This window comes from Crassostrea angulata, chromosome 1 (assembly GCF_025612915.1).
Source record: "Crassostrea angulata isolate pt1a10 chromosome 1, ASM2561291v2, whole genome shotgun sequence".
Taxonomy (NCBI): Eukaryota; Metazoa; Mollusca; class Bivalvia; order Ostreida; family Ostreidae; genus Magallana; species Magallana angulata.
In genome coordinates, this window is record NC_069111.1 from 26,204,507 (window position 1) to 26,231,136 (window position 26,630).

General features: G+C 33.0%; 3 protein-coding genes across 3 annotated transcripts; 1 reads left to right on the plus strand and 2 right to left on the minus strand.

Annotated features, from left to right (window-relative positions):
• Positions 1–1,739: 1,739 nt before the first annotated feature.
• Positions 1,740–6,940, minus strand: LOC128167545 (integrator complex subunit 12-like). The gene is made up of 8 exons (XM_052833333.1): positions 6,859–6,940; positions 6,216–6,364; positions 5,605–5,709; positions 5,025–5,338; positions 4,824–4,890; positions 4,615–4,707; positions 4,208–4,327; positions 1,740–2,628 (listed from the first exon to the last, which is right to left on the minus strand). The coding sequence occupies exons 2-8, from the start codon at positions 6,342–6,344 to the stop codon at positions 1,951–1,953; spliced, it is 1,506 nt and encodes a 501-aa protein (XP_052689293.1). The 5' UTR covers positions 6,345–6,364; positions 6,859–6,940; the 3' UTR covers positions 1,740–1,950.
• Positions 6,941–7,122: 182 nt separating this feature from the next.
• On the plus strand, positions 7,123–12,030 carry LOC128188151 (Rieske domain-containing protein-like). Its single transcript, XM_052859030.1, has 3 exons — positions 7,123–7,227; positions 10,608–10,793; positions 11,406–12,030. Exons 1-3 carry the CDS (start codon positions 7,173–7,175, stop codon positions 11,633–11,635), a joined length of 471 nt encoding a protein of 156 aa, XP_052714990.1. The 5' UTR covers positions 7,123–7,172; the 3' UTR covers positions 11,636–12,030.
• Positions 12,031–14,553: 2,523 nt separating this feature from the next.
• LOC128155811 (uncharacterized) lies at positions 14,554–25,947 on the minus strand. Its single transcript, XM_052817677.1, has 10 exons — positions 25,825–25,947; positions 24,346–24,496; positions 23,970–24,122; positions 23,392–23,627; positions 22,942–23,042; positions 19,203–19,253; positions 18,582–18,698; positions 18,333–18,453; positions 17,569–17,666; positions 14,554–17,345 (listed from the first exon to the last, which is right to left on the minus strand). Exons 1-10 carry the CDS (start codon positions 25,856–25,858, stop codon positions 16,212–16,214), a joined length of 2,196 nt encoding a protein of 731 aa, XP_052673637.1. The 5' UTR covers positions 25,859–25,947; the 3' UTR covers positions 14,554–16,211.
• Between the last annotated feature and the right edge of the window lie 683 nt (positions 25,948–26,630).

A 26,630-nucleotide genomic window follows, 5' to 3' on the forward strand; every position in this document is an offset into this window, starting at 1 on the left:
AATCCTCCGCATGAAGTTCCAACATGCATACATGCAAATCAAAAAGTTCCAAGATAGCTTTGAGGACTGGTTCGAATCGATAAATATTACCATTTAGTTTAAACTCAACTTGTATCTAGGCCAAGTTATATATAATAAATAACATCGGTGTATACTATTTAAAATGTATTTAATTTCATCAAAGTGAAATGATCGACAGAATAAAAAATGGGTCTGTGTAACAACTATCACAATGACCTTTTCAGAATGTGTCTGCATTGCCTGGCGTATTATACATTTGTAGATCATGTGGGTGACGGAGTTAGGTTCATAAGTTATGATAGCACGTGTAATAAACGTCGCATATCAGAGGGCTTATTTGAATAATGATAAAAATATTTTTGTTAATAAATTTATAAATTATAACTTTTCAGGTTATATTTAGTGATTGAAAATGATAAAAACCGCAAAAATTAATTTACAAAGAGTCGCGGAATGTTTTCTGCTTATGGTGACGGAGTTTGGGTCCTCGGGAATATCATAGCTAAATGATTTAAAGTTGATTAGCTTCTGTAATTAATGCACATGAGAGCGGTATTTGATATTTATCATAATCACACGAGAACGTACATGACGCTTTATACTTAGTCTTGTAGAAGTCACAGCTTTCCTTTGTTTATTTCTAAAAAACGTTTATTTTAAAAATTACTTTTTCGTAAATAATAAATGTAATCACTGATTTAATTTATCTTTTAAACTGACATGGCGGGGTGGGGTTGCATCGTAAAATTCGACATATTTATTATAATCTAACTTAATTTCAATATGATTTGTTTACACTGTCCCAAATAAAAAAATTGAAAGGGCGCTCAATTATTTACATTATAAAGAGGGGGGGGGGGAATTTAAGTTTTTTTAAGATAAAATCCCCATTTAGGCTTTTTCATTTCCATTTGTGTCATTTTATGTTCCATTTGGGTAAAACTACGAACTCCATGCGCTGTTGAACGACAGGATGGGCTTGCAGTACTAGAATATACTGTCTGGGCCAGCTTTAAATATTAGTTTTTGTGATGAATTGGGAATTTTTAGATAAATCCACATATTGGCAGTATATCTGTCGTCTGTGTAATTTCTGAAAAAGTTCGTACTTTGAACTTTGCAAGGAAGGTTTGTGAGAATCAGGGCAGATCAGAAACCCTTGACTTTGGAAGATAAAAAAAAAAATCCCTTTATTTTAAAATTTTGGATAGTCTTCCCGTAGGAATGATTTGAGCCAGGCTTTGTTAAATCTAGCCCTGTTGTTCTTGAGGAGAAAAAAATGTGAAAAGTTTACAGACAAAGGGATGTATAATAGACGACATGTGATAAGAAAAGCTCACTTGAACCTTTGGTTCAGGTGAGCTAAAAAGAGATATGAAAACCCAATTATACAGAGATTTTCAAATGACCATTGAGCTTTACATCAAGGTAGGCATTTTCATCCCAATTGGCCTGACGTTTATGATGTGTAGTTTAAAAGTTTTGTTTTTCAAGAACTTCGGAAACTTTTAAAGGCATTAACTGTTAGAAGGTGACCTTGGAGACTGCTGAAGATGGAAACCCTTTTATGGGGCTCGATGGTCGTGGCCATTTTTAGATTACATGTATATCAATCTCCTTTTGAAGGAAAGCTCTGTATAAAAATATTGATTTTTAAATCTAAAATCTTAGAAATATTTCTTTGCTGAACAATTGTTAATGGCTGAAAAAATCATGTCTTAAAATTTGAAGTTTTGTTTCTCTGATCCTTTTATTTTTACATCAAGATAGAATGTAAATTTTCATCAAAAAAAAAAATTATGGATTGGACATATATATTAGTATCAGTAATTTGTGCAAGTTTCTGTATGTGGTCTGTCACTGTCTGTGTAGTACCGGTATATATATACCGGTAAATGTCAAATAAATTTTTACTGTATATAAAAGAAATCACTTCAAAGAAGCTCTTTTTTCTTGAATCTTGACAGCTGCTTTCTTCTTCATCATTTGTAGCCTCTTCTCTGCAGTCACAACTGATGTGCTCCCCCCTGAAGCCTGTTTACTGGACCCTGATCCCTTTGACTTGGGGACCTCGAATGATGCGTTGGGGGACGACCTGGACTTTGAGGACTCTCCTCCTGCTGCCTTTGCCTTAAAGGCTTCTACCTTTGCAGGATCTACTGTTGATTTGGACTTTCCGGATTCTGAACTCTTTGATTTTGATGTTTCCGACAATGATTTAGATTTAGAGTCTTCTGATTTTGAGCTCGTTTTGTACGTAGAACTAAGTTTGGACTTTTCAGATGACTGTTCTGTCTTTTGTTTCCATGACTCTGGCTTTGATGAGACCGAGTTTGACCTTTGTATTTCTGGTTTGCTTGAGCGTGATTGATCCGATTTTCCAGAGGAAGGTTTTGATTGGTCAGATTTCGGAGACTTGCCGGGCTCTGATTTCGGTGCTTTTGCTTGTTCCGTCTTTCCAGAGAGATTTGCAGCGAGGCTTGCTAGTCCACTCATGGGCTTTGCGGCTACACCTCCTAATCCACTTGTAGGTTTTGCTGCTAAACTAGCAAGACCACTCAAAGGTTTAGCTCCTGAGTTGTTGGAATTATTGCTAGAAGTTGAAACCTGAAAATATAATGAAACATCAGTAAAAAAAAAAGCTATGATATTTACTTCATAAAATACTTATGTAATAGTGTTGTGTTGTGTATGTTCTCTGGCTCGTGCACTATGTATCAAAGCCCGTCTACTATTTAGGCATGGCACATGCACAACACAAGACTATTTTTATTATTATGCCAACTGCTGTAAGTACTGACGTGCTTTGCAGCTGTGACGTTTCAGTGTTGTCTATTATAGTCCCTAAAAATAATCACTAGGTAATACCAGACCTAATATCACTCTTATGTATCATTACAATCTACTTAAAGCGTATTCACTTTATTTCTATGCGACATTAATTATTACATAGAAAATGCAATTGTCAAAAGTGGGTACATACATGTTACATTCTACTATCTGTTTTTGAACGGAGATCTGTAACTTGTAATGGGCTGACTTTGTGTTGACTTGAGAAGTCAAACTGACTGCAAAATTGCGACAGGTAGTCAGTGAAACTATTTCATGACTGTTTTCTTGTTGTTCAAGATTTCTTATTGAATAATTATCATGAGATATTATTTTTTGTGTATTATATTTTGATTTACACATGAACAGAATATTCCTATCAAACCTCTGTTATTTATGAATATTATCAAAAATAATAATAACGTAAAAAATTCGCGTCCTTTGATATATTTTCACTTGGCAAAAAAAGGAAATTTTTTATCTGGGTATCATTTTAATTTATTAAATCTGAATTTGAATAACTCTTCTCTAGAGTTAAACCCTGATTTAGGAATGGCCCCACTTGATTTCACACTTCAATGTGACTCTCTGCATGGGAGATACCCAGCTAATTTTGATGAACGATATCTATTTATATACAGGTACATGTATGTCTACCCTCTATACAATAAAGTTAATTTCATAATCAAAATCAGTTGGTTTCATAGTACATGTATAGAGGGTAGACATAGATATCCTTCATCATTTACAAAATTATCTGGCGAGCGCCTATGATTCTCTGAAGACATTGAACAATGCTTTGCCTTGCGTAAAATCTCTCTTGAACTGTGATCTTCTCATATCTGCTGATTATTTATTTATTGATGAAAGTTTCAATCCAATGTTTTCTCAAACGTCTATGTCAATTTGTCACTGCCAATGCAAATGTTTTGACTGTAACAGGTGAAATTGACGTAAGCTGTATATTTCCAATATTGCCAGTTAATGTTCTGCGGTCTTATATGGTTTATTAGAAACATTTCATTTTGAAACACCCACCCTGTTTTTTTTTTAATTTCTTGATCCCCCCCCCCTTTTATAGATTTTTTAAAAAGAATTTTAAAGGTATTCCCCTATTTATAAAAAAAAAAATTTGAAAGTTTTGTGCCAAGTTTGATTATGAAAATTAATAACTTGGTTCTGGAAATGCTAAAGTTAACAAACAAGTGCTGGACAAAATGTGATCAGAGTTTCAATTCAGGTGGCTAAAAAAAGGAAATTAATATTCTAAATGAATGATTGTCAGTTGCAAATCTGACATTAAAATCACAACTAGTTGAAAGTTTACGTATGTTGACTAAACCACTGCAGTTTTTACCTTCCTGAAGTTGAAAAGTCCGGCTGGATCATTTTTGTTTGAACTTGAACTGGATTTGGAACTAGAGGGACGGACTTTTTCTTTTGAATCATCTGATTTGTTTTTGCTTGGTTTGTTCACCTATCAACAAATATACATGTACATGTATAATGGTACTGTTAATCTCACAACATGACATTATCTGATATATATCTTTGATAATCAATCTTTTTTCCATGCAAGAAAGTATAAAAAAAAATGCAGTGTCACTCCATCGCCTTAAATCACCGGGTAGTTGATTATAGTCATGTTATTCATTATTCATGAACATGCAATTTCCACTGTTATTTCACAGAAGTATATTGTGTTAAACTTTTGACAACTTCAATACCAACAGTGACTATATAAAAGAGGAGTCTTTAACTAACCATTTTCTTGAGACTCTTTGTACATTTATAGCAGTACCACACAAATCTCGGATCATGAACATCCTGCTCTGTCACTGGGGGCTTGTGACATTCCTACAATGTACAAACTCTAAGTAGAAAATATTTATGGGATGAAAATAATTGTTATGTGAAATTCAAAATTCATCATGTGTATATATCCAGACCAGACAATTTGTTTATATTATGACCTGATGATAGAGGTGGTGGCATTCCTGACACTCAACCAACTGATTTCCAGTCTTTACATCAAAGGATCTGAAAAAACAATATACATCAAAGTTACCAGTATATCAAAATAATTGAAAAAAGATCTATTCAGGCGCCAAGCAATGATATGAATTGAGTGATATATGAAATTTCCTTAGGAGCCCTAATACAAACTAACTTACTTGCACACGACACATGCAATGTCCAGTCCAATAGCAAAATCATTGAATTCATCACCGCTGTCCCCTGAACCTTTACTGTCTTCTTTTACTTTCACTTTGTCCTCCTTTTCTTGTTTTGTTTTCTTTTCCTCCTCTTTCTTTGACCTCTCTTTTTCCTCCTTGTCCTTGTTTGGGGGTTTTTCTGCAGGTTCTGGTTTCGCTTCTCTACTTTTCACCTCTTCCTCGCTTGCTGGTGTGATTTGGCGCTTGGGAGACTCATTACGAGGTTTTTTGGGTGGAGTTTCCTGGGGCACTTCCAAGTTTTCCTGCTTTACCTACCCATTGAAAAAGAAATTAAATAAAAATGTATCAAAGTTTTAGCATTGTTTTAATTTGTCGGATTAATTTTGTTAGATTGTTTATAACTCTCTTTATGACAACAATTAAAAATGAAGATTTATTAAATACATTTTATACGGTTATCAATTAAGTTTTCTTATTTAAGATGCACAGCCATATAAGTACAAATATATAAATTTTTCACTTTAAAAACCAACAAATTGTTCATAAATCTCTGTGAACTACTGTGAATAGGACATGCCTTATCAATGCTCCTCTTTTCAGCTTCTCGTTTTTTGGACTTGCTTTCCTCCTTATCCTTGTGTGAAGATTTTGATGAAGTTCTGGTGTCAGAACTTGCACTTCCCTTAAAAACCAAAAGAAGTTAAGTAGAATCAAAATTCAGAAATGAAGGCTGTCTTCATCATCCCCTGCACGCTTGTACATGCATCGACTGTAATCCTAACTAAATGCCTAGAGAGACAGGATTTCGAGTTTCGACAATGACAGTGATAACCAATATCAATTGGAAGCTCCTAGCTTCAAAAATAGTTCTACTACTTTGGAGGCAATATTGAAATAATACAAACTAATTCATTCATTATAATATTTTTAGCTTCCAAATTGAAAAACCTAGAAGTGACCTGCTATACCATAAATAGATGTCTCATTTGAACAGTCTTAAAGTCACTATAATTATGAAATGAAGACGAAAAACTCTGTTTGAACCAATCTGTGTCTTGACAAGAACTTTTTTAAAAAAAATATAAATTTAGCAATTAAGAAGTAAAACAAGATTTGGAAAACCCAATTAACTGTAGTACATGTATCATGCATTCAGCATGGAAATTTCCAGGTCCTGTTTTTAAATACCTTTTGACCTTTTTTGGAATGGAGCACATCATCCAACATTTGTTTCAGTTGATCAGCTGAGTCTTTGCTTTTAGAGTGCAGCAACCTCAAGGCTTTGATAAAAGTTGGATCCAAATCTGTCATGGTCATTTTTTCAACCAAAGCCAAAACTGAAAAGTGCAAATAAACTGCTAATTTATTTATTTTTTAATCAACAATATAATAATGCCTGGTCCTTGACAATCCTTGGCATCACACATATGGGCTTGCTTATAATTGGCATTTGAAATTAAGTACATGTAAAATATACATACATGTATATCTATTTACTCAAATTATGTTGGTGAGGATAACAGGATTAACGGCTGATTAGCAAAATACACGCCATCAGGTGTACCCAAAAAATCTCGTTAAAAAAAACTTTTTTGTGTTTTTCCCCCGATAGGTAACTATGTGATTTGTATAGTTTAATAGAATATTTTTCTTTCAAATTTCATCGCACAAATCAGTATTTTACAAAATACCTTGGCATCTGACATGATATGACCCCCCCCCCCCCCCCAAATTCGACCACTACGCTACGTGCCTGCGTGAGAAGCTACATGTAAGTTAAGACATATATCCGTTAAACACAGAAAGTATCTTGAAACTAAAACAATCATACCTATTGTTTACTGTTGCCTGTAGATCTGTGAATCCCTGTCAGGCCTGTGTTCGTGTGTGCCTTTTCCGGAAGTTGAACAAAAGGTGGCGTAGAGCCCGATCTGTAAACTGATACTATATTTCAGAAAAACTTCACCGACGACGTTTCATGTTTATTCATCAAATAAAAACTATAAAAAATTATGATATGTTAATTGTGAAACATGGTCAAATCACAAAAGGCTGGGGTTTCATATGTAACGTAAATGAATTTAAATACATCGGGTTCAAGGTTTGCGAAATATTTTCATGTAAATAAAGAAATGGGAGGGAAAAATGCAAGATCAAGATGACCAGAAAATATACCTACCTTTAGATATCACGATCCATGGTATTTATTTTTATCGAATAAATCCTGGTTTTGTTAAAGTGAAGTTTAGAACATGTCACCGTTGCGTAATATCTTTGACTTCGTTGACTACATCAACCTGTCATGTCAAATGTACTGTACCGTTATTGCATAACGTCTGCAGGTCTGTTCCTGAGCCTCATGTCGTCAATCTATTGGGCGCCGTTTTAATATTTTTGAGGTATTTTCTGATATCAGAAAATGATTTTTTGATATCAAGTATTCGAATTCTTGATATCAGTAAATACGATCCATTTTCTGATATCAGAATTTCGATTTTTTGATATCAGAAATTCAAACTGATTTTTTGATATCAAGAATTATATTTTCTGATATCAGAAATTCAAATAAAATGGTGAATACATTTCACGTATTTAATGAATACTCCCTTGACCCCAAATTAAATTGCTGAACTTACAGAGCCTGATTTGCATTTTAATAGATGTTGTTTTTTATTTGAATATTTATTTAATGTAAAAATTTATTGTTTTTGATAATTTTGGTCTTATGTATGGAAAATTTTAACTATGCCATTATAATTCCTTTATATTATGCGACACCATCATGTTTTAAGGAATTCCATTCAATATTCACAGCGAATCGCAAAGAAAGCAGTGCTAATTATTGTTTATGTGTATACCCTTGCCAAAATGAAATCGGGTTCAGAATTAGGCATACATTATTATTCTAAACATGCATCTACAGGTTTGAAAAACAATTTCTTACAAATTACAATAGTGGCATCACAGGGAGCATTCATTAAGTTGATAGTAATTTTATGTAGGTCTTATTTTCTGATATCAACAATTCGAATTTCTGATATCAGAAAATACTAATGATTTTTTGATATCAAAAAATGATTTTATGATATCAACAATTCGATTTTTTGATATCAAGAAATGATTTTCTGATATCAAGAATTCATTTTTTTTTTCAAATCAACTTTAATTCTTGATATCAAAAAATCTATTTTGTGATATCAGAAATTCATTTTTTGATATCAAGAATTGGAATTTGTGATATCAAAAAATGATTTTCTGATATCACAAAATAGATTTTTTGATATCAAGAATTATTGTTTGATAATTTTGGTCTTATGTATGGAAATCGTTAACTGTATGCCATTATAATTCCTTTATATTATGCGACACCATCATGTTTTAAGGAATTCCATTCAATATTCACAGCGAATCGCAAAGAAAGCAGTGCTAATCATTGTTTATGTGTATACCCTTGCCAAAATGAAATCGGGTTCAGAATTAGGCATACATTATTATTCTAAACATGCATCTACAGGTTTGAAAAACAATTTCTTACAAATTACAATAGTGGCATCACAGGGAGCATTCATTAAGTTGATAGTAATTTTATGTAGGTCTTATTTTCTGATATCAACAATTCGATTTTCTGATATCAGAAAATACTAATGATTTTTTGATATCAAAAAATGATTTTATGATATCAAGAAATGATTTTCTGATATCAAGAATTCATTTTTTTTTTCAAATCAACTTTAATTCTTGATATCAAAAAATCTATTTTGTGATATCAGAAATTCATTTTTTGATATCAAGAATTGGAATTTGTGATATCAAAAAATGATTTTCTGATATCACAAAATAGATTTTTTGATATCAAGAATTATTGTTTGATATCAAGAATTATTTTTTGATATCAAGAATTTGAATTACTGATATCCATTTGTTTTTTATATCAGAAAAACCTCAAAAATATTTAAACGGCTCCTCATATCAATCCAAATTTTTTCAAACCTGCAGCTAAAAATAGCTCCTCTCATTCTTAGATACCTTACATTTTCCTGGCTCATTTTATCCTTTTAAACAATTTTGATATTTTTCTTGCCAGGAAAATCCCCATTATGATTATAGGCTTCATATATTTTTAGCAGTGTAATTTCTGTGTATGGAAAGTTTATAAGCTAGAGCAGGGACATATGATACTAAGTATATACATCCCTGGCTAGAGGGAGCATTTCAAAAGAGAAATCTTGGAATTTATTCATAATTTTGAATAAACACCGCTTAAACACTGTTAAACCCTGATGTATTTTAATATATCAAATTATTTATCAGTCTAAGTCTTTTACGCTGGCAGATGTGACTGTCTATCAAACTTTCTAGATTCGCAGATTTCTACATGTTAAAGAGGACCTTCAGAATATATACAGGTCCAGCACAATCTCTTGATTTAGCTATATAGCTTGAAAAAGCTATATAGCTTTATTAAGCTTTTCATAATAGCTTGATTTAGCTATTTTGTCATACATTTTTCTTAAATGTGTTTTTTTTTCGCATGTAAACAAAATTGCACTTTAGTGATAGTTTTCAACTTTGAACTGTTCTGTAAACAATGCATGTAAAGATTACTCATCAATTTGTGTCTCTTTCAGAGACTTTGCATTTTAAGTTCTAAAAGTTTTTAGGCAATTGACTCATGACCTCACAGTTACTTCTTGAATGAAATATAAAGAAGGTCAGTTATGGTAAACAAGATGATTGATTGGTAATAACTCAGCACAATGTAATACTTATCCATGCCTCAATGCATACTAGGGGGTGGACAGTTACCCAAACAATGGAAATACATTTTTTGCTTAAAAGTGCTCAAAAGCAGCAGTGTTGAAACTAATTTTAATTAAGGTTGCTCTTTGAATGACCCATTGTATAAATATGAGGGGTAATTAAATTGCGATTTTTTGTAGATATCTGATAATTAACATTTTTGTGAAAAATTGCATATAAATAGCTTTAATTATCAAGCTTTTCTGAATTATTGCCTTATTAAGCTATATAGCTTTTTCAAGCTATATAGCTAAATCAAGAGATTGTGCTGGACCTGATATAGGTTCTAAATCTATCACATGTTAAAAGTTTGCATGATAAAAAAGTTTAATCAGCGAAATTGCATAGTTTTTATTATTTTTCTCTGAAAAACATTCTGCTTGAAAAAACAGTTCCCCAAAAACTTGTCTGTTTATTGATTTTAGATCGATTTTTTGTTTAGAAACATTGTGTAAAAATGAAATAATATTTTTGTGCTGTATAAATAAATATCATCATACAAATTTTTAAAAATAATGACCATGTGGGCAGTGAACTAAGATCATCTTAATAAATTCTTTGGAGTTTAAGAGCATCAAAGACAAGTGTGGCTAAATTTGTTTGTCCTAATCTGAGCCATGGTTTAGGTGCAGCATGTGTGTCACTCACATAGACAAATTAAGCTGCATGATGTCTAATGTCTATAAAGAGGAAATTGTTCATGTGTAAAATGGGCAGTGGTTTGTTGGTTATTCTGTTTCATATACCTGTAAACCAAAAGTTTCTATCATATTACTTCAGATCTCTTTGACTGGTCCAAATCAGATGAGAAGTTTCAAGTTATTCCAAGAGCTGTTTCTTTTAAGCCAGGTCTAAGGAGACAAAACAGCAAGACAGGGGCCTTGGTATCATGTAATGAACAACAGATTGCTGTCTTTAGGTATCACAATCGAGTGTATGCCATTAAGGAGAAATGTCCACATTTAGGTAATTACATGTATTAAAAGCAGGCAGACTACTCTTTTAGTTACATGCTGTAAGTATATACATGTATACCAGATTTGCAAATAACCGCTTGCCTAGTAATTTCTTTCAGTGGGCAACCAATTCACCCACATGTTTAAAATACCTTACCTGTATATTATTTTTTAAAATGTGAAGATTGATTCATACATGGGGTTGACAATTCCTGCTGAAAATTGGAAGTACCGGTAATATATAATTCAAACAATTATTGTTACATTACATTTATTACTGGTTCTATCTTAACCAAACTGAATGGTGCATCTTATGAAACTTATGCCCTTCCTTGACATGCTTGGAGTATGAGTGCTGGAGGAAGTTAAGGTTTTTGGAGCAGGCCCTGTTATATCATATATGACAGATATATCATATTCATAGCAATTAATATGTAATCATTAACTATGCTTTTCACATGGTATGATAAAGGTAGTCTCATAAAGGTAATGCCTTGTCTCAGTGAGCCCTGTATTCTATGATTATCTGTTTTTAAGGGAGGGGAGATATGTGAATTACTATTAGTAACTGAGGTGAAATGGTCTTTCTTTGTTATACTGGTAACTGTTTGTTTTTTGTCAGGAGGTCCTCTCCATTTAGGGGACATTGAGGAGCTTCCAGGAAATACCCTCTGTGTCCGATGTCCTTGGCACAGTTGGAAATTTGACCTTGACACAGGACTTTTGAAGCAACCCAAGAGACCTGGAGTTAGTTCTGTTGTTTACCCTGTGATTGTCAAAGAAGACGGAAAACTAATGATTGGCTTTGACCAATTTGACCCGAAGTATTTTTCTGTGGATTCATCATTTTAAGTGCCAAAGATGTTTGTTCAAAAAAATTTACAAATATTAGCCCAAAAAAATGCAAAACCAATTACAAAATCTTTGGTTGAGGATATTTTAGTTCCCGTTATCAGTTGTTCAGTATTTAATTTTTTGTTTTGTCTGTAAAATCAACTATCTTATGGGACATATCCTTTGTATTGTTAAATTACTAGTGCACTGTGTTTGATTTACTGTGAAAATGGCATTGTTTAAGGGGGTTGGGTGATCATCAAATTATCCAGATGTTAAGTTATTAACTTTTATTTTAATAATTCCATTTTATTTAAGCTTTTAGATTTGAGTATTTTCCTGTATCTTTTTACAGAGCTCTTTTTCTAAAGGAGATTTAAATAGTCTAAAAATGGCCTCGGCCATCCAGCCCTCTTTATCATGTTTATAGTTTTGTGATATCTATAATGATACTTGTAGTATCATTTTGTTTGTTGATTGATCTTAGAATGTGTTTTGTTTTAGTTTTTAATCTTTTTATGCTGCATTTTAGGTGTTTCAAATCGGATTTTATTTTTACTGATATGAAAAGTCTTAATTTTTAAAACTATTTTTAAAATGTATATTACCTCAGAAATATCATTGAATTTTCAGATTTTATTCATTGGGGGAAAATTTTGTTTTACCAGTATCATAAAAAAATTGTAACCCAATAGATATTTTATGTGTGTTTTTTAAAATTTTTTTATCAATAGTCACTTTTTGTTGAACTGATTGTGGAGAAAAATTTAGTAGAACACAATGTATATGTATACCAGCTGTATAGGATATTATATTTGTAGCCCTTTTCTCAAAAATCTCAACAATTTGAGTTATACTTCAACTGAAGAATCTCTTACAAGAAAACTTGTGCCTTTAATGAATTAACACTTTCATAACAAATTTACTTTAAAAGATTTCACAAAGAGCCTTATAGAACGATCTCAATACACATGTTAAACTTATGAAAGAAATAACATATGTATTATAAATTAAAATTCTCATCACCAAGACCAAAAACTCAAAAATCACACACTACTTTTATTCAGTGAAATAAAAGGATGTAGTAGAAATCAAAATTTTAAATCACAATTTGTATGAAGTTTGACTTAGGAAAATCTTCTGAGCAATGTTTGTCGTAAGAATTCTTATAGAATTTATTCATTTATTTTTTTTTTATAACAATTGTTTAATAGTGTGAAATTACTAAATAATTTGGTTCAAAACTTTATCATCATATGCATTTTAAATCATAATTATGATGTTTTTTCAGTATAAAAATATTTAAGAGAGGATAGTTAGGGGCTATCCAAAGTTAGGACAAATATTACTAAACTTAAGGTTTAATTTATTTTTTTGTGTGTGGAAAGGTTGAGCTACTGATTATGGAACACATACATCTGTATTTGAACCGTTAGATTGTGGTATTTGGTTCGTCTTTTTTTTTTTTTTTTGCATTCAGATTTATCATGAGGATATTTATTTACATACCTTTTAAAAAAAACACGATAGTTATTGCTTTATGCAAAGTGTGTCTACATTGTTATTATGGAATGTTTACATTAATATGGTTTTTTTGGGGGTACATATTTGTATGTAACAGTATATGTACTTGTTCACGTTACAGTACGACAAAGTTTCATAGGTGATGGTTGCATTTTGTTTTGTTTTGATTGTATTCCAGTATTTTAAGTACTAAAATCTTATGTGATTTGAAAAAATAATTATAATTTTTTACAGTTTCATATGTAATATGCATTATGCAAAATGACATAATCATCAAGTAAAAAATTTTTACAAAGAATGTTGTGTTTGTTTTATGTATAATGAAATTTTTTTGCAAGCTCAACCCTTCATTATTGAAATCAGTTATCTTAAATAACTCATTTTTATTAAATACATGTAATATATATCTTTTTTTTGTATGTTTGATTACTCGGTAGATGGTATCCACCTGTTGTTAGTTAATTTTCTTATGATAAAACATAAACATAATTGTAGTACCTTTGCAACCTTATAATTTGGTACATTGCATTGGATGGAGAGAGGGTCTCTGTTTTTAAACCACTGCTCCAAAGGAGTTTACTGTTTTACCCAACCTTGTGTGTCTGTTTTTCAGTAACAAATACCGGCCGGTATCTGTAATGTTTTTCTCAGCAACTGTTAATCCCAGATGCTTGAAATTTCAATACACTCTTTGTTTAGGTATGCCATATGGTGAGATTCATTTTTTTTAATCAGACATCAACTTCCTGTTGAATGTCAGGGTTATTTTTGCTGTGTTATTTTCACCCTTTTTCATTTGAAAACGGTTTTGCCTGTCTTGAATTTGCCCATACAAAGTTTGTGAATGAAGGAAGGTAGTTTAAAACACAGAAATTCGCCCAGTCTTAAATTCGCCCGCAAACAATGAGGCCGAAAATAAATCAGGGGGCAAATATTTCCCTGTATACAGTACTTTTTTCCATATCAATATCACAAAACATAACTTAACACTATAGCTTTATTGATAACCGGTACACGAGCTCTAGATACTCTAGCTGTCTTATCTCCTGACTACACTTATTACAAAAGGTGTGAAACTTTTATGGGGGATGTAAAAACAACGACTTTCTGATCCCAGGTTATTGCGACCAAGTGTTATAAACAGTAGATTTATCCTTTAACACTATTTTTGTTCTCATAGTTAGCATGTAAAATATTTGGCGGATATTAATTTTTGAAGAATTGGCGCTGATTAAGTGCAATTTTGAATGTACATTTGACTTGAATGAAATATAAAGCAATAAGTTAAATAGTAGAAGTGACATGCCACCAAAAGGCTTTTGAATAGAATATGATGTCATAAAGAATACATTTACTGTACAGTAATATTCTAAAAATTATCGGTAGGTTGATTAAGAAAACACAAACAATGAATTAAAACAACCAATATACTTTATCATGGCTCTGTTTTTTTTTTTTATCACAGACCTACATATAATCAACAGCTAGTAAGAGGTAACAAAATTATGTAATATAAATTTTCAAAATCTCCGTGTTTACATAATTTTGCAAAGTTTGAGGTTAATGCTGCAATATAGTCCAATAATCATCCAAGGCTGGGGAGAATAAAATATCATACTACACAATAATTAATTCAAAGTAGATATAACAAAAAAAAAAAAAAAGCTAACAATGCACATGAAATATCTAGTTAAGTACAAATTACTATTAAACATCCTAATATTTATCAACGAATAAGAAGAACCAAAGTTCTAGTCTATACTGGTTCTGGACCAGTTTTTGGCTAGGACCAGTTATTGGCTAAATCCCGAGTTTAGTTGCATGTATTAGAACATGTATATCTGAGATATATGTTATCTCGATCGTCTGCTATGACTTAAGAAATGTTTATTCACTGCATTAAACATTATTTCTTGAAATAGTTCAACTACGTTTAATATAAAAACAGGATGTTGTAAGAAGTACCTGAAATAGTTGTATGTACTATGTTTTATAATTATATCAATAGAAGGAGTCGACCATTTACACTGTCAAATTTAATGCAGAATTATTCAGATAAAAATAAAAAACAATAAAAAAAAACCCTGTAAATTTCAGCCAATAACTGGTCCAGTACCACTATAGCTAAGCTAGGGTTTTCTGATTTGAATCTTCAAAACACTTGAATTTGATCTTTCTACAGTTCTATAAAATATTATTTTGAATTTGTAAATATGTTTTCATTTAAGCACTTACTTCAGACAGAAAATTCAATTTCATTGCATGTTATACCAAGTATTTCTCAACATACCTGTATATGAAATTAAAACCAGCTAAAGCATACTACATGTAGTACTTTACACATCTAATCATAATAAATTTTTAACTATAACTGATCTAAAGAAATTGATGGAAAAAAATCATTAACATTATAAAAAACAAAAATAATGCACATTTTGATGGAGGTAATGTCCTGAATTGTACAGCTAGATATCAGTAAAAGATGCCATTATTCATAAATGGAAAGTAAAATGGAAAATAATATCTCAAAAAAATGAATAAAAGCAATATCATAATGCTTGTTGAAAAGGCATTGTGTTGTATCAAACACTTTTTTCATATTTTTTATTCTGTCATAATATATCCCAATGGTCTCTTACTCAGTAAAATGTACATGTTCTGAACCATTCTTTTAAAAAGTTCTGTTAATATTTTAAATTTCAGTTAACTCAATTACCCGTTATATCTTGCAAAATTAAAGGCTTCATGGTTACAATAAAGCAAACAGATAGATAGGGGGAAATGATAAGATATACCATGATTATAGTACCCGTGTTAATAAATATTAAATGCTACCTTTACCATATTAAACATCGAATAAAGCGAGCAGAGAAGGCAATGAATAATCACAAAAAGGCTATACACGTAATAATGAATGGTTCTCGATTTACAGAAAGAAAAATATCACATATTAAAAAAGGCTCTAAATGCTAGTTACATAATTTCTCAGCAGCATCCAATATGCAATGCTTTTTCTGTATCCATGGAGTCTTGTTATTAAATGGGGAAAATATGTTTCTCATAATGAAATTTACCGCGATTCATCACTTGAACTCTCCTCTGAGCTTTCAGAACTGGTATCTACCACTCTTGTGGCAAAGATCCTGGCATCGTAGGATGGTTTCAATCGATGGCGATACGCAATGCGTGGCATCTCTGCAGATGCTGGCCGACTGTCTTCTTTTGTAAAGAATTTTTCCCTCACCAGGTTGGCTTGAATAGATGGTCTGTGGGGCAATTTTCTTTGAGCCTCGAATCCGTACGGACGAGGGTTAATGGGGTTTAGGGGAGGTTTCCTGTTTCTTTGGTTTTGAGGGAGGGGAGGCCTAGTATGGGATCTCTCGTTACTTATTTTATTCCTAGCATTCTCTGTCATTGTTTGACTAGACTCTGAACAATTATTCACTCCGTTTATCACAGTGTTGTTCTCTTGATATAGTTCCTCATTTCCTTTCTTTAGCACCAATGAATCAGCAGCTTTAACCTTGTTTTCACTCTTTGTTTCACTTACTGACTTGCCATTAGAAGACTCTTTCTGCTCTTTTCTACTTTTTGCTTCTTTCTCGTTAACAGATTTTGCAGAATTTGATCTCTGCAGCAGGGGTCGATTCACACCTGGTACCTTAGATTTCAGATTTTTATCTGAAACAGTTCTTCGTATAGGCTTCTCGTTAAACAGTTTTCCTTTTCCCAAGTCTGGAGTATTGGATTTTGGTCGTATACTGACTCGGTCTAGACGTGAAGCAACCTGGTTCACTTCGCCTTGTGTGACCTTCACGGCAGTTGCATGATTGCGATTGTTCCTTACAGGTCTCTCTGACCTGGTGGTTAGCTGGGAATCCGTGCTGTAGTTCCTCTTGCCATTCACTCCAGGTTTGGTGTTTCTTTTCATGTCCTGGTCATTTTTGCTGCCTCCCCTTGGGGCACTCTTTGACATGCCAACTCCTCTTCTGTAGTTGTTATTTTTGTTGCCAGGTCGCGGATTTTCGTCCTCTTCAGATGACTCCGATTCTGTTTCGGACATTTCCGAGGAACTCTCAGATTCGGAGTCAAATAAGTTGAGCTTGGCGGGCTGTCTCCAGAATCTGACTGGTGGCTCTCTGGGGGGTGGCGGGGGTGGTTTACTCTGCATTTCTTTCATTTTCTTTGCGTAGTCTGGTGAGCACTGCAACAGAATCAACAAAATGACCGAGTTCTTAGTCACATGCAGCGTATTACTTTATGGAATTGATTCTGATCTATCAAATCAAATTAGCAATATGTCTAACATAAGAATTCAGATAGCAAATACTTCTCAGATAACAATTTGATTTTGTTCAATTCATTTGTATTCAAAGTAGTCCAATGTAATTTTAATGCATTGATATTCTCTCTTCACCAGTACATACCAGCACAAATCTGCCCTCCTCTTTGGTAATGAGTTCTTTCATATCCTCTTTCCAGCCAACTAAATCTGTGAACTTCTGGACACTGTTAATTAGGTCACCTACAATGTCAAGATGATCCGTAGTGTCAATCTTTTCTAAAAAAATGTATAATCACTGTCTACAAAACATCTTCCTGAGTGGACATACTGTAGATTCCTTATTTTACGCGAGTACTTAATTCTGCAATCCTGTCGTTTTGTATCAAATCGCGAGAATATGAAATCGTGAACGCGGTATTTTTATCCTTATCTCTTATATTACTCAACTCTCATAAAATAAAAGCAAGATTTTAAAATCTGCGAAGGGTGCTTCTCGCGATTTTACGTGGATAATAACTCCTTGCTTTTAATTAGGAATCTACTGTACAGTAGTTGAGTGTTGATTAACTCATGTTAAGTCTCTACAATTACAATACTTCCATAAAGTAACACTTTAAAGAAAAGTCCTGAATAATTTTAGGATATCCCAACTACACAACCAAAGAGACCTCTATTTCATAAAATATAGCCAATAATATGAAATCACTATTATCATGCTTGAACATTATGATATCAATTTAATGTACAAAGATGCAAATCCATGAAATATTACATGTACATCTCATCAAACTTAACCAAAAATATGAACAAAAATTGGCAGCCACAAAAAATGTTTCCATGTACAGTATCTGATGCACTTATGTAACTTAAGTAATATGACCCTGAATTCCAGACTGACAGAATTACCTGGGGAGATGAAGTCCTGTGCTCGCCTCTGATATTTGAATGGTCCCACAGCATGCATGTTAAATAACACTCGAGGAACTCCCCATTTCACTGAGTCAATAATTCCAGCAAAAGGTTGTACCTTCATGAATAATATAAACATTGTTTAGAAACAAAGACATGTATTTTTAATTAAAATCTCTTGATTTTTTCCCCCCACAGTACTGTGAAATCTATTGATTCAGATATATAACAAGAAAGAATTCAAACCTCTAATGATGTTCCCATGACAATGACAAGGTCTGATTGTAGCATGTCTCTCATGTAGAAATAAAATCTCTTTGGTAGGTCTTCTCCAAAAAATGTAATGTCTGGCTTGACAACTCCCTGTAAAATCAAACACAATATGTAAGAAAAAATGTAAGTAAGCTGACTTACCCCTATGCAATCTCACATTGTTTGACAATATGCTACGATAGCATTATAGCAAGGTTTGCATTAATTACAACAAATAAATAAATAAAAGGAGCTTAGCTCTCAAAAGTAATTGATGGGGAATTTCCTTTTTATGTGCATATTTACATATCATTAGTTTATTACCTTATTAATTACAAGCATTAATGTTATTCTTTTCTTTGTTATGACGAGAGCTAGGAGTTGCCTGACAAACTAAAGTGTTTAATCAGAAGTTTTTCCTATTGGACAAACTTTAATTTCAAAAATAGCCAAATTCCAAAAAACAAAAAATAATATAAGCACTAAATTATATTGATTTTTTTTCTTTTTACTATGATTAACTATTAGTGTGAAACAATAAATTAAAAGAATCACTGTATATATGTGGTAATTTAAAACTACACCACCAGATAAAAAAAGAACACAGGGACCTACCATACATCCTGGTTTTTTGCACTTTGGGATTTTGTCCGAAAATATTGCATCCTGTAATAAAACATAAAATAATAGATATTCTTTCATAAATCAGGCAAGCAGCATTGTTTTTAGGGATTTTGTCTGAAATTATTGCATCTTGTAATAAAACTTTACAGTTATATAGATATTCTTTCACAAATCAGGTGCACATAGCTTTGTTTTTAGCTCACCTGAACCGAAGGTTCAAGTGAGCTTTTCTGATCACCCGTTGTCCGTCGTCCGTCCGTCCGTCTGTCTGTCCATCCGTCTGTAAACTTTTCACATTTTCAACTTCTTCTCAAAAACCACTGGGCCAAATTTAACCAAATTTGGTACAAAGCATCCTTATGGAAAGGGGGTTATAAATTCTTAAAATAAAGGGCACAGCCCTTTTCAAAAGGGAGATAATTGCGAAACAGTAAGTTTAGGGTGCATGTCTTTAAAAATCTTCTTCTCAAGAACCACGGCACCAGAAATGCCAATATTTACACAAAAGCTTGTATATATAGTGAAGATTCTAAATTGTAAAAATCGTGACCCTCGGACCAAAACTGGGGCCCCAGGCGGGGTTCAAAGTTTAACATAGAAATACATAGGAAAATGTTTAAAAATTCTTCTTCTCAAGAACCACTGCACCAGAAATGCCAATATTTACACAAAAGCTTTTATATATAGTGAAGATTCTAAATTGTAAAAATGGTGACCCTCGGACCAAAACTGGGGCCCCAGGCGGGGTTCAAAGTTTAACATAGAACAACATATCGAAAATGTTTAAAAAATCTTCTTCTCAAGAACCACTGCACCAGAAATGCCAATATTTACACAAAAACTTGTATATATAGTGAAGATTCTAAATTGTTAAAATCGTGACCCTCATACCAAAACTGGGGCCCCAGGCCGGGTTCAAAGTTTAACATAGAAATACATAGGAAATTTTTTTAAAAATCTTCTTCTCAAGAACCACTGCACCAGAAATGCCAATATTTACACAAAAACTTGTATATATAGTGAAGATTCTAAATTGTTAAAATCGTGACCCTCGGACCAAAACTGGGGCCCCAGGCCGGGTTCAAAGTTTAACATAGAAATACATAGGAAAATGTTTAAAAATCTTCTTCTCAAGAACCACTGCACCAGAAATGCCAATATTTACACAAAAGCTTGTATACATAGTGAAGATTCTAAATTGTAAAAATGGTGACCCTCGGACCAAAACTGGGGCCCCAGGCGGGGTTCAAAGTTTAACATAGAAATACATAGGAAAATGTTTAAAAATCTTCTTCTCAAGAACCACTGCACCAGAAATGCCAATATTTACACAAAAGCTTGTATACATAGTGAAGATTCTAAATTGTAAAAATGGTGACCCTCGGACCAAAACTGGGGCCCCAGGCGGGGTTCAAAGTTTAACATAGAAATACATAGGAAAATGTTTAAAAATCTTCTTCTCAAGAACCACTGCACCAGAAATGCCAATATTTACACAAAAGCTTGTATATATAGTGAAGATTTTAAATTGTAAAAATCGTGCCCCTCGGACCAAGACTGGGGCCCCAGGCGGGGTTCAAAGTTTAACGTAGAAATACCTTAGGAAAATGTTTAAAAAATCTTCTTCTCAAGAACCACTGCACCAGAAATGCCAATATTTACACAAAAGCTTGTATGTATAATGAAGATTTTAAATTGTAGAAATCGTGACCCTCGGACCAAGACTGGGGCCCCAGGCGGGGTTCAAAGTTTAACATAGAACTACATATGAAAAATGTTTAAAAATTTTCTTCTCAAGAACCACTTCACCAAAAATGCCAATACATACACAAAAGGTTGTATACATAGTGAAGATTGTAAAAATCGTGACCCCCGAACAAAAAGTGGGGCCCCAGTAGGGGTTTAGATTTTAACATATGTAGGAAAATGTTTTAAAATCTTCTTCTCAAGAACTATAGTGCAACTGTTTGGGATATTACTATGCATACATGTACATCCGTAAATAATGTAGATTCAAAAAATTGTAACCCCCGGACAATTGATGGGCACCAAGAGGGGTTCAAAATTTAAACATTTTAAAAAACATAAAGGAAAAGTTTAAAAAATTTTCTTCTCAAGAACTACAATGTTTTAGTTTGTGGAATTTCTATGCATGCATCCTTCGCTTATGTAGATTCCTAATCGGTAAAATCGTGACCCCCGGACCAATACTGGGGCCCCAAGATGGGGTCAAAATTTATTAAAGAAATATAAAGGTAACATGTTAAAAAATCTTCTTCTCGAGAACGACAATGCTTCAATTTGTGAGATTACTATCATGCATACAACCTTGGATAATGAAGGTTCGACAGTTTTAAAATAGTGACCCCTGGACTAATACTAGAGACCCAAGATGGGTTTAAAGTTAAATGTAGAAGTACCGGTATATATGGAAAATGTGTAAAAATCTTCTTTTCGAGAACTACAATGCATCAATTTGTCAGATAACTACGTCAGCACCCTCAAATAGTGTAGATTCGAAATTATAAAAGCCGTGATCTCAATCTAATACTGGGGCCCCAAGAGGTGTTCAAAGTTTAGCATAGAAATATAGAGGGAAAATGTTGAAAAATCTTTTTCTAGGGAACTATAATGCTTCAGCTTGTGAGATAACTAGGCAAGCATCCTTAAATAATGTAGATTCCAAATAATTAAAACTTTAGCACTGGACTAATACTGTGGCCCCAAGAGGGGTTCAAAGTTTAACATAGAAAGATATATTGAAAATGTTTTTAAAAAGTTTTTCTCGAGAACTATAATGCTACAGTTTGTGAGATTACTATGCAAGGATCCTCAAATTGTGTAAACTCTAATGTAGTGGAACCAAGAGTTATCTTTCTTGTGTTCTGTACAGTCTGAGAGTTATTCCTCTTGAAGTGGAACTCTGCTATGTTCAGTTTTTCAGGTTGTGTACGTGCGGTCCCACCGCAGTGCTTCACATTTTCATTCCTATGTTACTATTTATGTTGTTCAAGCCAACCATAAACCTCGGACCATAACTGGGTCCCCAGAAAGGGGTTCAATGTTTAAAACAGAAAAAGCATAATTATGCTACGAAATGTAATGTTACAAGGAACTGCTGTTCAGGTGAGCGATGTGGCCCATGGGCCTCTTGTTAAAAATGTAGGGAGGAGGGGCCAGACTTATTCGCAGAATAGAAAAAAACAAATTCGCAAATCTTTAAAATCCTATTTCAAAGGGGTGGGGTGGGAAGTGATGCAGTACCTGAAACTTCTATTTTAATCTTAATTTCACTAGAATTTTTTATATGCTCCCCAAAAAGTTGGGGGCCAACTCTTTCAAAACTAACTCTTCTATGTGTAATTTAAGGACCATATCGACACACTTTGATAAAAGTGTGTTGATTAAGTCCCAAATTAAACATATTTTGAAAATTTGTTTCTAACTGTGTTGATGTTGTCCCTAATTTAACACACTTTGAACATTTTTTTCAAAGGGCTTAGTCTTTCAAAGTGCATTGCCATAGTGCATTTAATACCTAAATATATCCAAGCAAAGACTTGACATTCCCTCCACCCTGGGATACTACTTAACTTGATCAAAATTGGACTGTCAACTACTTTATGAAAAGAAGCTAAGATATTCAAATGTTTAACACAGACAATAAACACACTTTGACAGAAAAAATGAAAAATATTCAGGATCTTGTTACTGAATAGAGTTGAATCACCTTAATATCCTCTTTGTCATGTCTCTGTCTACATATAAGGCAAGTGGCATCTGAGAACGTTCCATGAGCTTCTACCATTTTGTCAGCAGGCAAGCCAGCAACTGTAAATTCATAAACAATCTCTGTGAAACATGTATTATAAATGTATCAAAATCTCAAATCACCTGCAAACATTTTTGCATAACTCGGTACTTTTACTATTTAAAAACATATGAGTAAAATTACCTTACTCCTATAATAAAAAACATTCTGAGAGTATTGCATAAGCAATAAATATGTCCCCTACATGTGTCTCTGTGCACAGGTATTGTAAATGATCTTGTCTTTAACATTTATGTACCAAACGTTTACGCATAATGTTTTATTATTTATACTTGTAGAAAACATTGTTCTACATGTACTTGTTCAAACAATAATGGCACAGTAATTAAAAACAGTGAGTAAACTTACTCCTCTCAAGGCCGTCAATGTTTTGTGTGTACATGCGGAGTAACATCCCCTTGTCGTGTAAATGTCGAACAAAGTAGTGAATGAAGTTAGGCCTGTATTTTCCAGTGGGATACAGTTCTTTGGCAAGAGTAAAGAAAGGTTTGGGATTGTGATGAAAGAAGTCTATATCAAAGATGGCTTCTGGGTAGGGGATTCTGTATTGCTGGAGGTTGTCATAGAGACCAGTACCCGGAGTCCTAGAATATATAGAGAGAAATGATCATCATCTTCACACAGGATTGATCACTCTGTATTAGTTAAGATACACACTCATATAGTTAGCATAATTGTGAGAAAGCTACGCTTATGTGATAGAGAAATGCATACAATATTGAATAAGCAATATTTTTCCCCAATCATTTTCTGGGTATAATTAAAACCATATATATAACAGAACATTATAGAAAACGAGAGGTTCACAGGCCTTGGCAGTCACCTGAGTACAATAGCCTGTAGATGAACCTATGAGAGAGTCTGTTTTAAAAAAGCTACAGTAAACACCAAACAGACCAAAGAGCATAAGCTGTGGGTGGCCCTACCTGAAGTCTGGGATGCCGCTGGGGGTACTGATGCCCGCCCCAGCCACCACCACAATGTTCTGAAACACCTCATTCTTTATTGCTGCAGCCACATCCTCCAGGGATTTCACTTTTGTCTTATCGTTATTTCCTCCAACTGTAAAGATCCCTCTCCTACAAGTTACATACAAGTATAAGTGATAATTGATGATCATTCAGAACAATTTTTGAAGATACTATACATTAGTGATCATTTTCATCATAAGTTAAATTAATCTTTTTATACCAGTAATGACCCTGTAAAGACGACATTACAATGAATTTTAGGTGTTACTTAATTCTTAGAGAGATGATTTTTTTTCATTAAATAATAAACTGATGGAAGGATGTTACTTACCTTTCTTTGACTCTATTGTTGCGGACTCCCCTCGTGCCATTGGCAGACTCGGACTGCAGTTTATACACAGGACTACTCTGTGACTGGAAATTCCGTAGATGTGACCTTTGACCTTTAAGTCCTGAGCCACTACCCAGTGGCAGAGGTTTTGCTGAAAAGAGAAATAAAAATTCATAAATTAATCTCAATTTACAGAAAGTGAACCAGAATTCTAAGCCCATTATGTTTCCTGTTGCTATATCTATCCTGTATATATTTAAACTTTCAAGAATGGAAACAGATTTCTTACATAGATTCATAATATTTTCAATCAATTTTGTCGGAATTGCTTTCCGTTATTGCCTTTTTTATTTCTGTTGTATCTAGACGACATGATTCCCAAAACTTTACATTTATTGTACATGTTATAAATGTAAGGTTTTCATACTAATTGGTGAAAATTGTAACATTATTTACAACTTTCTTAGCTTTTTCAAACATAATTCTGTTTAAAACATATATATGTATGTCTTATTTTCCTTTTTTTCAATAACTTGTCATGTATAGTTTTGAAACCATGAAAACAAAAACAAGAATTAGTCAAAGATGTTAAAAATGATTCTTAATCAACTTTTTTCTGTGACTCATCATAGCCAAGTGCACTTCCTCCCTAATCTTTTTTTAAAAAATAAGTTTGTAATTGGTCTATAGTAGTATTATTTACATATATAGCGGTACATAGGTAAGATGTAAACAAAAGATGAACACCATCGAAAAATGGACCTTGTCGATTTTATTAGGACCTTCAACCATACCCAGTTTAGTGGTTTTAATCCCATTTAGTGGTAAAATGCCTGAATGGTATATTTACCTATTTTACCTACCAAATGTGACTCATTTTTCTTTCATCTCAGATTAGTTTTTTTTTCTGAAGAAATTTACCACTGGGGCAGGAACTCCAACATGTTTACTCCATAATAAGACATACGTTAAAAATATTCTATGTGTCAATTTTTCCACACAGGCGTTCAAATCAAACAAAGTGTTTCTGTCTTCAAACTAAAAGATTAAAAATTAATTTTATTCAAAGTATATGACATGGCCTCTTCCCTCAAGCCCTTTACTTTCTATTCCTATCATCCCAGCAAGTGGAAAATGATTCAGAGATGAATGAAAAATGAGAACCATATAGTGGTAAAATAGGTATACCATTCAGGCAGTTAATGAATCCACCCAATTTATCTGCAAGTTGCCGTTTCAGTGCAGAAAGGTCAAGTTATTAATGCACCGTAGCGCCGAACATATCGAAAGAAGCATACAGACCAAAAAAACATTTATTAGAATTTTGGTTAAGCAGTGTGTGTAGATCTTTAAAAAATACTAGAAAAAAAATTATGACTTTTGATCGCAGGACTTTTGCTCGCAGGATCCAACCACCTCCTTAAGATCAGCGACACCTGTTACTAACACCGGAAATCGTTTATTTGAAATACACAATACCTTTGCTGACTGCTGTCATTATGAATCTCATCATATTTAATCACATTTTTGTCCAGTTATTATCTGACTTTCACATTTATTTGTGTACTAAGTTTTTTTTCTAACATTCGCCATGATTAGCTTGGAAACTGACAAACATTACCTTCTTTACTGAAGAGTTCTAGCTATCAGCTGAGTGCGAGAAACACAGTATGAGTTGTCTCGCTTTTCTTAGATTCTATTTAGAACAACCCCCTCAAGACGCATAAACATGGATAAAGTGGCAATATTTTGATTCAAAATCTTAAACAAAAAAGTTGAGTCTTTGGACTGTTTTACACTAAGACCCGGTCTTAAAATGAAGAATTAGGCCAAATGTGAATTTTTGTTGTTCATATTTATTGGCGGCGACCATCGGCATTTTCGACATTGTTGCGACAAACACATTTCAACACAATTTAAAAAAAACAATCATGTTATATAGGCCTAACAGTATTCATTTTAAGTCCCATATATAATCGAAAATCATAGATTCAAAACTATAACACATTACCGGGGTATCCTAAAAAGAATTTAATCTTATCTAAAAAAAAAAAAAATTTAAAAAGTTTAAATATGACACACTGCATTCGGGTTATCAGGAAAATAAATTTCATATAATCATACAGAATAATTATGAGCTTTTATTATGGTTGATTAAGTTCCTTTTATAGGCAAAACCCTTTCTAACTGATCTTCACTATACACACAATTGTATCACCTCGATTTTCGAATCTTTACAATAAATATCTTATTGAAATCGACTTAATAATAAAAAGATTAAGATT